Source organism: Notamacropus eugenii, chromosome 2, assembly GCF_028372415.1.
Source record: "Notamacropus eugenii isolate mMacEug1 chromosome 2, mMacEug1.pri_v2, whole genome shotgun sequence".
In the NCBI taxonomy this organism is placed as follows: domain Eukaryota; kingdom Metazoa; phylum Chordata; class Mammalia; order Diprotodontia; family Macropodidae; genus Notamacropus; species Notamacropus eugenii.
Genome location: NC_092873.1, coordinates 432017263 through 432033171, shown reverse-complemented (window position 1 = coordinate 432033171; position 15909 = coordinate 432017263). Strand labels below are relative to the sequence as shown.

General features: G+C 37.4%; 2 protein-coding genes across 5 annotated transcripts in view; both read left to right on the top strand.

Moving 5' to 3' along the window:
* Nucleotides 1–7363, top strand: part of C4BPB (complement component 4 binding protein beta) — a 30275-nt gene extending 22912 nt beyond the window's left edge. The window contains exon 6 of the mRNA XM_072647982.1: nt 7167–7363. Within this exon, the coding sequence (XP_072504083.1) occupies nt 7167–7190 (24 nt within the window). The 3' untranslated portion in view covers nt 7191–7363. The remainder of the gene's footprint in view (nt 1–7166) is intronic.
* C4BPA (complement component 4 binding protein alpha) overlaps nt 1709–15909 on the top strand; it is a 44059-nt gene continuing 29858 nt past the window's right edge. For 2 of the 4 annotated variants that reach the window (XM_072647980.1, XM_072647977.1), the window contains exons 1-4: nt 1709–1965; nt 8127–8266; nt 10645–10836; nt 14700–14799. In XM_072647980.1, the coding sequence (XP_072504081.1) occupies nt 8179–8266; nt 10645–10836; nt 14700–14799 (380 nt within the window). In that variant the 5' untranslated portion in view covers nt 1709–1965; nt 8127–8178. Of the gene's footprint in view, nt 1966–2306; nt 2422–8099; nt 8267–10644; nt 10837–14699; nt 14800–15909 lie in introns of all 4 variants that reach the window. The other 2 variants (XM_072647979.1, XM_072647978.1) reach the window with 2 other exon arrangements.

Here is a 15909-nt window from a genome sequence, read left to right as displayed (position 1 = left end):
CCAATATCAAAGAATCTAGAGAAGATACCCTGTCAAGTTGGGTGAATATCCTAAGCAAAACTTATGGGAAGATATGGCCAAGTCCCACAATCCTAAATTTGATTTCCCTTCTAATGGAGTTCAAATTATAGGAATTTAGAGGACTATATATATCCTTGGAGAAGGGGAGGTGGAGAGGTGGGACTCACTGAAAAGGAGTTGTTTATATCTGTTTATAGATTACTATTATCCTTTGTGTGTTTTCTGAAATTTTTATTGAATGAAAAAAAGGGGTTAAGATCTACATTTCTGAAGGGAATGTCCACATTGGTGATAACACATATCTGTAAAAGTAAGCAAATTGATTGGTTGATTAACTAATAATGAAAGCTGTGTTACAGGATAAATTGGGAGGTGAAGGGGCTGATGGCAGGAAAATTAGCAAAGAAGTATTTGCAAGTATTGAGAGCTTGCTAGTGTGGCAGAAAGGGCAATGACTAGGACAAACTGATTTTAGAGATATTCTAGAATGGATAGAATGGATAGGGTCAGTGAGTGGATATAGCCAAGAAGGAGAGGGATGAAATAAGGCTGAATACGGTTATTAGCCTGAGCACATGAGGCAATGGTGACTCCACTAATAGAATGGTGGAGGCTGCTAGAGAGAGCTGCTTTTCAGTAAAGGATCATAGGAATCAGAGCTGGGAGGGCTAGTCCATCTAGTACAATGCCCTCATTTTATAAAGCAGGAAAGGAAATGACTTGTCCCAGATCACATGCGGGTAGTATCAGGGTTTCGATTTAAAAACAGATCTTTCTGAGGTAACTAGGCGGCACAGTGGATGTTGGACTTATCAGGAAGACCTGCCTCAAACACTTGCTATGTGACCCTGGGCAAGTCATTGAAATTAAGCCTCACTTTCTTCACCTGTAAAATGGGATAATAATAGCACCTGTCTCATAGAGTTTTGTGAGAAACAAATGAGATGACACATGTAAATCTTAAAGTGTCATATAAATGATATATTCTGACTTCAAAACCAATGTTCTTTCCATTACACCACACGGTATCCCTTATTACATGATACCTTAATTTAAAGGTATCTATTCCTGATGGAAAGAAGCAAGGCTAGATAATCCTTCACTGTTCCCTTCAAATAAGTATGAAATGGCCGTATATTATTCATTTCAGCCTTTTGATCAGTGACTCAGTGTTAGACGTATAGTATGTAAGAGGGCATTATCCTACCAGGGGTGGGGAACCTGTGGCCTCAAGGCCACATGTGGCCCTCTAGGTCCTCAAGTGCAGATTCAGTCAAAGGGCTGTACTTGAGGACCTAGAGGGTCACATGTAGCCTCAAAGCTGCTGATTTCCCACCCCTGCCCTATACCATATAGGTAGACAGGAGAGGGATCAGGGAGGGAATGGCAGTGACCTGCTAACATGAAAATTTGCATGTCCAGCTTTGCTGAGCTAGGTCAAACACTGGAAGATCTAAGGTCCCCAAGTCCACTAGACTGCATCTTGCTTAACCCCTTGTGTTTATTAACGTTGGATGAAGTGTTGGCAAATTATCTTTTCACTTTTGGGAAAGGTTTGGCAGAGGAGAAAAACCGATTGCAACATCTGTTATCAAAGGTGCTGGCTGGCTCAAGAAGGGGAGTTACCAAATGTTGTTGCTTAGTTTCTACAGTTAATCGTGTTTTTTTCATTTGTGCTATTAATCATTTATGAGACAATGATGCTTGAACATAGTACCATACTGCCTTCAGGTCAGTCTTTACTTTCCCACCCACCCACTCAAACATCCTCTCTCCACTTTCTTGGATCTCAGCCATGGAGGACTACTATATCAACTAGTGGATATTCATATAAACTCCACCCTATAGAGTTAGGGATAGGAAAAGATCACAGAAACTTCTCTCTACAGAGGACAAACAAGACCTCTTGCTTCAGGCTCCTGACTCTCAGCTGGCTAACTGCAGGTTAGTGGTTTGTTATGACTTAAGTGTGCCCTGGAAGAAATGAGGGCAGAAGGGTTTGGGGAGGAGGGAGGAGCAGATCAAAGCCTCAGAAGTCAAGTTGCCAGCAGGAGACCAGTAATGCTATTGAAATGGGAGTCTCCTGGTTGATGTTTCTGCCATTTTATGCAGAGAATGGCTGAAACCAGAAAAGGTAAGGCCAGTTTCCAAAGTCTCCCCTGTGATATACAGGAATTTAGCAAATCAGACTAGCTCTCAAGGAGTCACTCCATGCAAAAATGTAGAGTTGGAGAAGTTTGTCGTTGATGACTCCACTTCTTCTTTGTTTATTTTTTCCCTGTCAGACCATACCAGACCATAGCAGAGTTGGCTCTGCTATCCTTGATATAAGACTAGCACTGCACCAGCACTGTCATGCTACCAGGGCCCCCAATCACAAAGTAAAATAACTTGAAAAAGGTAATTTCTATAACAATGTTAGTAATTTAATCTGTTGATCAATCAACAAGGATTTATTGAGCTCCTGTGACCTATTCATTGTGTAGTAATCAATCAATAAGCATTTGTTTATTGAAATAATTATTTGAATTTTTCTTTCAAAAATTAAATTTTTTCTATTAACACATATGTATTTTTCTCCTTCCCACATTCTTCCATTTTCTTCAGAAAAAGAAAAACAAAAATCTTTGCATAGTCAAACAAAACAAATATATTGACCATATCCAAAAACATATCTCAAGCTACATACTGAGTCTATCACCCCTCTGTAAGAAGTGGGGTAACATGCTTCATCTTGGGTTCTCTGGAATCGTGGCTGGCCATTGTATTGATCAGATCAACAGGTATCTATTGAGCTCCTATTAAGAGGCACTGTGTTAGAAAGTGTACAAATACATTTTAACTATAATAATAATGAAGTAATACAACTGGTAAGGTAAGGTACTGAGTGGGAGCAGTGGAAAGAGCATTGAACCTGGAGTTAGGAAAGAACTAGGTTAAATTCCTAGCTCTAACAGTTACTGGATAGGTAAATCATTTAACCTCTTTAAATCTGTCTTCTCCTCTATTAAACAGAGATAACTGCTTGTACAGGGTTATTGAGAGGAAAATACTTGTATCCTTAAGGCACAATATAAATACAAGCTAGTATGATATTCTAGGATTTCAGGGAAAGAAGGACTCAGTGAAATCTAGAGTAATCAGGGAAAACCTCAAGGAGGAAGTGACTAATCCAAGGTAATTTATTGACAGAATGGGAACTAGAACCCCAGCTCCTTATTTTGATTACAATATTCTTTTTGCTAAATCGCATTGCTTCAGGGGATCATAAGGAATCCTGTCCAATTGGAGCTGAAGGCAGATGTTTGGCAGTAGGGAGAAATCTGATAACTAGGTAAGAATGAGACTAAGTTATGGAATCATTATTGTTCAATTCAAGTAGATGGATTTAGTCATCAAGTTATTGCATTTAGGGAGCCATGGAAGGTTTCTGAGCTCAGGAGTGACAAAATGAAAAAGTATTTTAGGAAGGTAAATGTAGCAAAAGTGAGCTGGAAGGATTAGAAAGAAAAAAGAGTTAGTTGGTGAAGCTAGTTAGGCTGGTACAGTCATCTAAATTTTGAGGATTGCTAGTTTGGCATAGGTTGTTCCAAGTGGGAAATGAGAGGAATGGTTAAATCTAAGACACATTTGCAAAGGAAGGCTGGACAGATACGGAAGGTGAATGACAGATATGAGTCAAAGGTTATTCCAAGGTTCTATGCTTTGGATGATTGAAAGAAATGGTGATATCCTCAAAAAGAAGGGAATTCAGAGTGGGAGTTTGTTGGAGCAAAATGGTATCAGGGTATCTGAGTTCAAATCCCAGTTCTCTCACTTACTACTTGAGACCTTAAGCCAGTTAATTCTCACATTTATGCTTCATTTTTTTCATCTGTAAAATAAGGAGCTAGACTTGATGGACTCTGATGTCTGATCCAGCTCTGAGTCTATGGCCCTATTTCTTCTCCCTGTATACTTCAGTCATATTAGTCTCTTTGCTATTTCTCACACAGGGCTCTTTATCTTCTTTCATTGTAGCTTTGGACTTGATGGCATTCATGCCCTAAATGCCCTCCCTTCTCAACTCCAGCTCTTCAAGACTCGATCAAATACTTCTGTGGGTGGTCATTTCCAGTCCCCTCAAGGGCTAATACCTTCCTCTTAAAGGTTCTCTTCCATCTACTCTGTATATATTTTATTTGTGCCCATTTGTGTGTATATTATTATCCCCAGTAGATTGTAAGATCCTTGAGGGAAAGGATCATTTTTGCTTTTTCTTCATATTCCCAGAGTTGAGAACTGGTGCCAGGAATAGAGTAAGTATATAATAAATGGTTGCTGGTTGGATGATAGACTAATGGAAAGCTTTGCCATTGGTCATCAAGTCATGCCATGTGAACAACTACTTATTTCACCCACCACACTAGATTACTCTGGTTGACAGCAGAAGGCACTGTGGCGACTTGGTCAATTTTTCTGCTGCTCTGGAGACTTTTTTTTTTTTTTTTTAGGAGATTGAGTGGAATGGCTAACTATCTCAATCTTGCCATGATTGTCCAGATTTTCCAAGGAAAAAGTCAGGGCAGGTTATGCCCAATGAAGCCCCACAGGATAAGTCTAATTCTACATATTTTTCAGTTGTTTTCAGTAGTGTCCCACTCTTCATGACCCCATTTGGGTTTTTCTTGGCAGAGACACTGGAGTGGTTTGCCATTTCCTTTTCTAGCTCAGACAAGGAAACTGAGACAAACAGGGTTAAGTGACTTATTCAGGATTATGCAGCTAGTAAGTAAATATCCAAGGCCAGATTTGAACTCAGGAAAATAAGTTTTCCTGACTCCAGGTCTGTCACTCTATCCACTGCACCACCCAGCAGACCATTTCTACATAATAACCTTTCAAATACTTTAAAATAGCTATTATGTATCAAAGAATCTCTTTTTTGAGATTAAACTGTCAGGAAATGCCTCATGGAAAAAGTGGGAATTAGAGATGTTCCTTGGAAAATGGCACTAGAAATAGCCTGTGCTGTTTAGAGTAAAAACCAAGAGTCAGGATTGGGACTTGCTGCACAAACTTCCCTTGTACTACTGTCTACACCACACCCAAACTCCAACTGTGACCACCAGATGGCCTACCAAAATTTCAAAGAACCACCCACTGGATTTCCAGCCTCTGGAGGATGGCCAAGACAAACTGATCTAATTAGTTTTGCCTGTGTTTTGTTATCATCTGTCTCTCCCTCAGGTGGTGGTTGATGTGTTTCCTTGTCAACTCCCTGGGGTTGTGATTGGTCATTGCATCAAATAGAGTTCTCAAGTCTTACAAAGTTGTTTTACGTTGCAATGTTCTTGTTGTTATTGTATAGAGAGTTCTCCTGGTATATCCCCAATGCAATATTCACAGCACCGGTGGTGACTGTGAATATGCCAGTGTCATTCTCAATCACAAAGTATAAAAGACTCTCCATATAGAAGGCAGAAGAAAACCATTTACCAGAAAGCCAGATCCCAGAACCAGAAAGCCAAATCAGTCACAGTAACCAAGAAGTCAATACAGTTATCACTGTAAGGGGCAAAGCCATTCCCAAGCCTCCTGCCCTCGGCGGGGACCTTCCCACAAACAAACAGTCACATGAGCCTAAACTGTACCTTTCTGCCTGTGTCCTTCCAAGCTCTGACTAGCCTGACAGACTTCCTCCCAGCTCTGCTCCACCCTTCCTGTTCTACCCATTTAGCAAGCTCCCCCCCACTTCATGTGACTTAGGCTTCCATGTGGTTTAATGGGCCTATTAATGAATGGGAAAATTTTTCCCATTTAAATTATCATTACATTTGATAATTATCATACTTTACTATGCATCAGTTCATATAAGTCATCCCTGTTGTTTTTTTTAAACCATCCCTTTCCTCCTTTTTTTATGGGACATAAACATTAAGTTACATTTATATACTACAATTTTTGCAGCCATTCCCCAGCTGATGGTTGCCTCCTGAATTTTCTGTTTTTATTATGACAAAATTGCTGTCTATATATTTTTGTACATATAGGTTTTTTTCTTCTTTCTTTGATATCTTAGGTTATAGACCTTGTAGCAATATAGCTGGGTCAAATGGTATGTAATAGCAATTGTTTTAAAATTCTCCTTGTAGATGGGTAGGGTTTAGATGGGAGGCAAAAGTACAGTCTAGGTGGAGGAAACTGTACTGGCAAAGGCACTGACGCAGAAGTGAGCAAGCAGCTTTGGTGGGAAGGAGCTGTGAGACCCTCTGAACTGAAGTGTTGTTAAGAAGAAGGTTGGATTGGAAATAGGTATAAAGTTGGATAGGAGTTGATGATGATAGCTGACATTTGCAAAACATTTTAATATTTATGATACACTTTCCTAAGGTTTAGCACTATCCGTTGGCATCATGGACTCGGAGTCAGAAGACCCAAGTTTGGGCTTTAGCTCTGACTTTTATTAGTTTTATGTCCTTGGGCAAGTAATTGTACCTCTCTAAGTCTCAGTTACCTCATCTGTACGATGAGGGGAAATAATAAAGGCACCATCTATCTGCTAGGAGTATTGTGAAGATCAACTGAGTTACTGTATGTAAAGCATTTTGAACCACATCCCCCCTCTCTCATTCTGGAAAAATGTCAGCTCTCATTACTATCTGGAAAGACAGCATGGTATGGTTGATAGAGAGCTGGGTTTAGACTCAAGAAGACCTGGGTTCAAATCCTGCTCTGACACATACTGGCTGCACAACTCTGGGCAAATCACTTTACCTCTCAGTACTCTGGGCAACTTTCTAGGAGTATAAATTGTAGACATGCTTTGGTTGTGAGGGTTTATTCATCTAGGAGTTTCCTACATGAGTAAAATCACAGGTCTAGTCCTCATGCGATCATTATCATCTAACATAGGGAATAGGTGGGAAACCCAAGTCTAATGAAAGATTTATTCTTTATGTAACAGGTACTATTCTTTTTCCACACATTCTATTTAGGATATTATGAATACCTTTTCTCTATCTAGGGATTAACAATTTTTCTATGATGAATTTCCTTTAAAGAAGGAACTTCCTTAAAGACAGTAGAACCTCAGTTTATAAGTAACCTGGTTTCTATATCCTTCTCTAGATGAGGAAAAATTTTTCGCAAAATTTGTCTTGCAGGACGAACAAAAATTCGCAGTATGAAAATCATGTCTGGACTTGAACAGCTCGAGAAAGGATGATGCTCCATTTTTTTTTTTTGAATTCATATAAGATTGTATGCTATCTCAAGGAGGGAGGGGGAGAAAATTTAAAACTTATGGAAGTGATTGTTGAAAACTGAAAACAAATAAATTAATTTTTAAAAATGTCAAAAACAAGTGTCATTGCATAGATTTCTAGTCGGAAGTGAACAAAAAGAAAAATAATCAGAGTCAAAAAGTGAAAGTGATTCTAAAAACTGAATAATAAGGCAGTAGTGTTAGTCTTAGTTTTACTGAAAGTAGCATAAGAGAGAACACTCCCAATGTTGAAATCCCCTATGTTATCATAGAAGGAGGTTCTCTTTCCAAGGAATAACCGTTCCTCCTCCTCCTCCCTTTCCTCTTCCTCACACCAGCCACAACTCTTCTTAAAGGTAAGGTATAGGGTAATTTATTTTATTTTTGGTTTATATTGTATACTAATCATTGCTATTGTATTTCAGGTGCATTAGGAACAAAAAACTTACGTAAAATTATAAATAATTATTTTTTTATGAATATTTTTGGGGATGTGGTACCAATCATCCAACTTTACGTTATTTTCTATGAGAAAATTCACTTTGCAATATGAACAAATTGCATGATGAACAAAATCTTGGAATGAAATAAATTCGTAAATTGAAGTTCTACTGTGCCTTGAAGAATTACCGTCCATGAATCAGTTCTGAAGTAGGAACAAAGTATTGCCAAGAAAATGCCATTGTTTCCATTTCTAAGGAGAAAGCAAATTTTCAAAACTGAAAATTATTTAAATAAATTGATATTTAAGGCTGGTTCATATCATGAGAAATTTATTTTCTATTCCATAATAACTATTCTAATTTGTTTTGTTATGTTTGTCTGAATCAAGAGGCCAATTTCCTACTTATTTTATCAGAAAAACTTGGAAGAAACACTTGATTACTGCCTTCCCAAGGGTTATAAAGGAGATGGCATATAGAAGGGAGAAAAGGAAAGGACATGGTTCAACTCTATTTCAGATAATTTTGTCTTTTGCTCTACTGGCCAGGGTGCATGGTAAGTGATGGAGATTGGGGGAAAGGGTCAGATAAACATCAATCATTTTAACTTATCAGTACAATCCACTTCTCATCCCCACCACCATTTAATCATAATCAAAGAAGGACCAGGTGTCTGGGAGAATCTCTCTCTAGTATTGGCAAAGGGATTTTTTGGACAGTGCATTTGAATATCTGAGATGGAAGAAAATTTATATTAGTGCTATACAGCGATTCTTTTCTACACCCTTCTTCTTAAATGCTCAGGGAGTACCTAGGACCTGCTTAATCCCTGGAGTCAACCAGGACTAAAATCAGGGATGTAACTAGGAATTTTTGTACCTGGGGCAAGTTGGGATGAAGAGGGCTCATCAGGAGTATGGCACGGATAGGGAGGAAGTGTTTTCTTAGATGAGGCTCTCATCTTTGTTGGAGGGGAAGGAGATGATGCCATACAGAGAAGGAGCAGAAGTGAAGCTCAGGATGGTAACATCTGTACTCTCTAAATTCCCATAAAGGGTGGGAGGCAGGAGTGAATAGAAAACAAGGGAAATATTTAAATACGAAAAACCAACAGGCAATTTTGATTATTTAACCTAAGTATTTCTGTTTATAGAGAAGAGAGGACCAAAGATGGACAGAATCCCCCAATGGCTCTCCAAATCTCTCTCTAACCCTTGACATTTTAGAGTTATAATTACATCATTCCTAAACTATAGAAAAAAATTGCATGAGAGAAAACGTAGTTATATTGATAACATTATAAAGGTACAGTTTAGCTAACATTTTATTTCAGAATTGATAGTTTAAAAAAAGGCTGATAAGATTTCTCTTTAAGATTAGTCCAAAGGCTTTAGACTAGGATAATTTTAGAATGCTTTCTTAATATTTTTAAAAGAGAGGAAAGAGAGGGCCCCCATATATCTGCATTACTAGGAGAATGGTGGTCACCCTTTCCAGTAATAGGAAAGTTGTTAAGATAGGAGGGTGAGGGTGGGGGGATGCAATGAGTCTTTTTTCAACATTTTGAGCTTAGATACATATGGGATATCCAATTCAAGATTTCAAAAGGTAGTTGTAGTGAAAAACTAAACTTCAAGATATATAGATCTGAGAATTTTCTGTGTAAACCTATGGGAGCTGATGAGATTTCTAAGCAAGATTACATGGTAAGAAAAGAAAAGAAGACCCAGCAGAGAGCCTTGGGTAATCCCCAAGATTAGTGGGCTACAGAGATGCTAAGAAGAATGAAGATTGAGAAAATACCATTCAATTTAATGACTTTGAAGAGAGCAGCTTCAGTTGAAAGATGAGGTGGGTAGCCAGACTGTAGCGTTTAGAAAAGAGAAAGAGGAGAGGAAGTGGCCTAGTATAGATAGTCTTCTCAAAGAGTTTAGCCACAAAATGGAGGAGAGATATAGAACAACAGCTAACAGAGACGGTCAAATCAAGCAAGGCTTTTTTTTTTTTTAAAGATAAGAGAGAGTGTTTAAGAAAAACAATGGGCAAGAAGTCAGTAGATTGAGAGAGACTGAAACTTGGAGAAAAAGTAGAGATGCTGTGGGGCAATCTGTTCAAGAAGATGGGAGGGAATGGGATCCAAGGGTAAACATAGAAGGGTTTCCCTTGGCAAGGAAAAAGGATTTTTTAAAAGTTGAGATGAGAGTGAAAAAGGGAATACTGGGAAAAGATGCCTAAATGATGTTAGATTAGGAGGAGGAAGAAGAAGTTCTTAGTAAATAGACAATTTCTTCAGTGAAATAAGATGTAATCAGTTGAAAGAGGGGGGAGATGACTCCTTGGGAGGCCTGAGGAAAAATTAGAAGGTTTAGAATAGAAGATATAGAAATTGCAAAATAAAATCAATCAGGAATGAGTAGAACCTCTGCTTTGTTGCAATGAGGGCTCAGTTGGGGTAGATAATGTACATTTGTAGTAGGCCTTGTTAGCCTGGATTTGAGGATTTCCCTGGATCCATTCAGCAGCATGTGAATAAGAGGAAAGTAGGCAGCTGATGGGAGTACAAGGTTGTGGTCTGGTTCTGTAACCCATGAAATGTCTCTGCAGAGGTAAGGAAGGCACAGTTGGTTGTGTTAACCTGAGCAATGTTGGCAAGGAAAGCAATATGAGAGGTTAATAAAACTCAAGTCTAATTTTCTTTATTTTTAAAATTAAGTTGTTGCCTAAATAGGGAATCAAAGATGAGATTTTTATGTGCTTTATCATCATCAACCCACATTTTTTATTCTCGAGTATGTACTAGGTTCATTGTTTTCAAAACATTGTACTGTGCTTTATATGGGAATCAATGGGCAGAAAGACATGACCCCTACCCTTGAATAATGATGGACCATACCTAGGTTTTAATCGTTGGATCTCTTTTGGTTTGATGGCCAGGTCTTTGTGGTCCCCCGCCCAAACTTGCCTATGCTTTCTTAGTATCGTCTTTGCAAATAGAAGATGAAACTACCTTCCCAGAAGGAACACAAATAAAATATGCCTGCCGCCCAGGCTACAGCCGAAGTAGCTCCAGGACTACACTTACCTGTGAAAACAATTCCTGGAGTTCTACCACTCCATTCTGTGTCAGTGAGTACTTAACATTTGGTTTTGAGTTTCCTTACTTTGCTCTTATTTAGAGATTTTCTGAATGTCTGTGTGCCTCCCCAGTTGTGAGGCGCTTTTGGAAATTATGAGAACCTTTGCCTCTTTAGGGAACTCTGAGTCAGTTATTGTTTCAGCATTCCACTTCTGAAAAAGTCAATATATGAAAATACAAAATGGAAAAATCATGGGGAAATCATTTATATTATGCAAGAAGTTTTTTTAAACTACCAAGTAATTCACTAACAACCTCTTTCAATACACAAACTACTTTTTGATTCATAAAATTTGGGTTTATTTTTCAAGGCCCTTTCTATTGTCCAAATGTTTGAAGGACTATCATATGGCAGGATCAGATATTGTCGCATACTTTTAGAAGATAAAACTGTGACCAAGAGTTAAATTTAGGAAGATGATCCTAAATATTATTACATCTGTCCAACCACGGAATAAACTGCCTTTTGAGTCAATGAGTTCTGCATTATTGAGAGTATTTAAACAGACATTATATGATTCCTAGTGAAAAATTAGTAAGGAATTCCCACATCAAGCAGGGGGTTAGATTGTATAATCTCTAACATCCCTAAAATTCTGTGTAAGACTTGTATTCTACTCCAAGCTCTGACCTAGTGAGTTGCTTAACATTGTACAAGTCCCTTCATCTTTCTGGATCCAGATTTCCCCTTCTATAAATTGAAGGGGTCAGATTAGATGATCTCTAAGGTCCCTTAATAATAACAAAGTTCTATGAATCTATAATTAAGGTCAGATATGCCTACATTTCTTCCAAGTAGTTTTTCCTTTTATTAAAAAGTTTTATGGTTGTTCTTTTTTCTTTTTAGAATTTTAATATTTTATTTTTCCCAATTACATGTAAAAACAATTTTAATCTTATTGTTATTGAACAATTTTGCATTCCAAATTCCCTCCACCCTCTCTTTCCTCCATTCTTGAGAAGGCAAGCAACTTGATAAAAGTTATACATGTACAGTCATGCAAAACATATTTCCATATTAGTCGTGTGAAAGAAAACACAAAGAAACCCCAAGAAAAATAAAGTAAATAAACAGCATGCTTCTATCCATCTTGAGATTCCATCAGTCCTTTCTCTGGAGGAGGATAGGATTTTCATCATAGTTAAGTCAGAATTGTCTTAGATCACGTATTGCTGAAAATAACTAAATCATTTAAAATTGATCATCATTACAATATTGCTATGTACAATGTTCTCCTAGTTCTGCTCACTTCACTTTGCATCAGTTCATGTAAGTCTTTCCAGGTTTTTCTGAAAACATCCTGCTCATAATCATATACCACAACTTGTTCATCCATTCCCCAGTTGATGGTCATCCCCTCAATTTCCAATTTTTTACTACCACAAAAAGAGCTACTATAAATATATTTGTACATATAGATCCTTTTCCTTTTTAAAAATCTGTTTGGGATACAGATCTACTAGAGATATTGCTGGGTCAATGGGTATGCTTTGTTTTGTAGCCCTTTGGCCATAGTTCCAAGTTGCTCTCCAAAATGGTTGGGTCAGTTCGAAACTCCACCAACAATGCATTAGTAACCCAGTTTTACCACATCCCCTCCAACATTTATCACTTTCTTTTTCGGTCAAGTTAGACAATCTGATAGATATGAGGGGGTACCTCAGAGTTGTTTTTATTTGCATTTCTCTAATCAATGGTGATTTGGAGCACTTTTTCATATGACTATAGATAACTTTCATTTCGTTATCTGAAAACTAAATGTTCCTACTCTTTGACCATTTATCAATTGGGGAATGAGTCAAATTTACTCGGTTATCTATACATTTGAGAGATAAGGCTTTTATCAGAGAAGCTTGCATAAAAAATTTCTCACAATTTTGTGCTTCTTTCTAACATTGGCTGCATTAGTTTTGTTTGTGAAAAAATTTTTTTAATTTCATGTAATCAAAATTATCCACTACACATCCCCAGATGCTCTCTGTCTCTTGTTTGGTCATAAATTCTTCCCTCATTCATAAATTTGACAGGTAAATTATTCCATTCTCCTTTAATTTGTTTATAGTATCACCTTGTATGTCTAAATCATGTACCCATTTTGACCTTATCTTGGTATGCAGTGTGAGATGTTGGTCTATACCTAGTTTCTGCCAAAGTGCTTTCTAGTTTTTCCAACAGTTTTTGTCAAATAGTGAGTTCTTGTATCAATAACTTTGATCATTGGGTTTATCAAACACTAGATTACTAGGGTCATTTAACTACTGTGTATTGTGTACCTAATCTGTTCCACAATTCACCATTCTATTTCTTAACCAGTACCAGTTTGTTTTGATGATTGCTGCTTTGCAGTAGTTTGAGATCTTGTACAGCCAATGCCTGTATTGTATTAAAAAGAAGTCAAGATAGACAGGCATCTTTCAAAGGTGACTCATTGGTAATGTCGTCTATATACAAAGATAATGATGCGGACTCTCTGTCAATAGACCTTACACTGGGAGAGTATTTCTTGATTAATGATATCTTTATGCTGATCCATCTAAAACATTTCCCCCAGATTCCTTGGTAAACAAGGATATGAATAAGCGAGTCTGTCTTGGATTAGGGATATTGTGTATGTAGATGGAACGGCATGAAGTAGTATTAGATACAGAGTTGGATTTGGAGTCAGAAAGCCCTGGGTTCAAAACCTATCTCTGGCATAATTTATAAAATGGAATTTTGTAATAGTAACTATATTACAAGTTGATTCAGATGCTCAAATGATATAATGTGTAAAGCTCTTTCATACCTTAAGATGTTATGTAAATGGTCATTATTATATTATGGAACAGAGCAAAACTAGCTGACTCACATAGGCTCTAATCCATGACTTTTTTTTAACTGGAGTGTTATAGTTTAATTGAATTGAACTGACCTGAATGTAAAGAACTTTTATAAGCCTTTTAAACATTTTCTTTTTGGTGTCATGGATCAACTTGGCTCAGAATAATGTGGTTTTAAAAAATATTTATTTTATTTATCTTTTTGTTACATTTTGAGTGTTGAGTTGTTTTCCTCCTTTCCAATCCTTCATTGGAGAAAGTCAGCCTTTGATATAGATATATATGTGGAAGTGTACAATACGTACTCCCATATATCAGTTCTTTCTCTGAAGGGAAATAGCATTTCCCTTCATAGTTGATTTGAATATTACTCAGAATAGCTTAGTCATTCACAGTTACTTTTCCAATAATATTGCTATTACTATGAAGAATGTTCTCTTGGTTCTGCTCATTTCATGCTGCATTGTTTCATGTAAATCTTTCCATGTTTTTCTAAAATCAACTAACTCTTCATTTCCTACACCTCGATAGTCTTCCATCACAATCATATACCACGACCTGTTCAGCCATTCCCCAATTGATGGGCTTTCTCTCCATTTCCAGTTCTTTGCCACCACAAAGAGCTTCAAACCATGAGTCTAACTTCACCAGCTGAGAACACTAACTGAACTAACCAGCTTTATTCATGGATGTAATCGTGATCTGAAGACTTGAAGAAATTATATGATTCAAAAACTAATTATACAATTCAAAAAGTCTGTTGCCATTTTTCATCCATTTTTGCTGTAGGAATACATCAGAAAAAACAAAGGATCAAAGTTTTTTTTTCTCTTTTATTTTTCCCAAAGAAGAATCTACAGAGACAATGAGTAGAAGAACTGAGAGTTCTTTTGACGCTTTTGCTCCTCTAGGTCTTTTTGGAAGTAGATTTTGAAGATAAGGTCTTGACTTCTGTGATGCTTTTTTTTTTTTAAAAGCTGTAATGTGTTTCCAGCAATTAAAAACTTCAACTTTTGCTTTATTTTCCTCCTAGAGAAACGATGCCCTCACCCAGGAGAACTGAACAATGGGAGAGTGATTGTTAAGACAGATCTTGAATTTGGTTCCGAAATAGAATTCAGCTGCTTGGATGGGTAAGTGTCAGGTACCCTGAAATCCAACACCTTCCTTTGGTTGGTCGAACAGAGCTCTAGGCAGAAGAGGAAAAATTAAACTTCAGTTTAATTTCCAGGAATAAAAATTCTTCCATTAGAAAGTAGGGCTTAATATGTAGACATATGAACACCTAGCAACATCTTACTGAAAGCATTCTAGCAGTCTGAATGTGAAGGTATAATTTGTTAATCAGTCAGTAAGCATTTATTGAGCCACTACTTTGTACCAAGCACACTGGGCTTGGTGCTAAGGATAAAAGTACAAAAGTGGCACCGTGCCTGTCCTCAAGGGGCTTACATTCTTCTAGGGATAGACATATTCACAGATTAGTAAATGCAAGATGTATACAAAATAAATACTTGGTGATTGGGGAGAGGGGAGCACTAAATTAGAGGAAGTGAGAAAGGTATTTTGAAAGAGGTGATATCGAAGTTAGTCCTTGAAAGGGCCAGAGTTCCAAGAATCAGAGGTGAGGAGACAACGCATTCTGAGCCCTGGGAGACAGTCTATGCAAGAGAAGCAGGTGGGGACATGGAACTTTTCATTTTCATTCTCACTGATAACCTCTATTTCTTAGCTTTACATTTTGATTTTGTTTTGTGTACTAAGGAAATTTACCAAATACAGACAAAGGAGGTTAAGGGGGAAGGGGAAAGAACACTGAATTTGGAGTCAAAGCCCCTGGATTTGAATCTTGGCTCTTCTGTGTTATGCTGGTGTGACCTTGGACAAGACACTTGACCTCTCTGGGTCTCAGTTTCTCATCTATAATATGCGAAATAGGTTGTCCTTGTCAGTGGTCTCAAACTCAAATGGAATTGAATATTGTCTTGGGAAACCATGAATTAACATTATTTGTGTTGTATTGTATTTTTATTTATCTTCTTAAGCATTTATCAATTATATTTTAATCCAGTAGTCTCACTCTGGAGTGTTTCAGGTGGCCAGCTGTGGTCCCTTCCAAATCTCAAATTCTGTAATTCTGTATACTTTCTTTTGTTATACAGTGAGAAGTAGAAAACTTAGTGAAGTAGAAAACTTAACTTTTCCCTTTGTGCCTCTGGTATTAGAAAACTCAGAGCTAATGT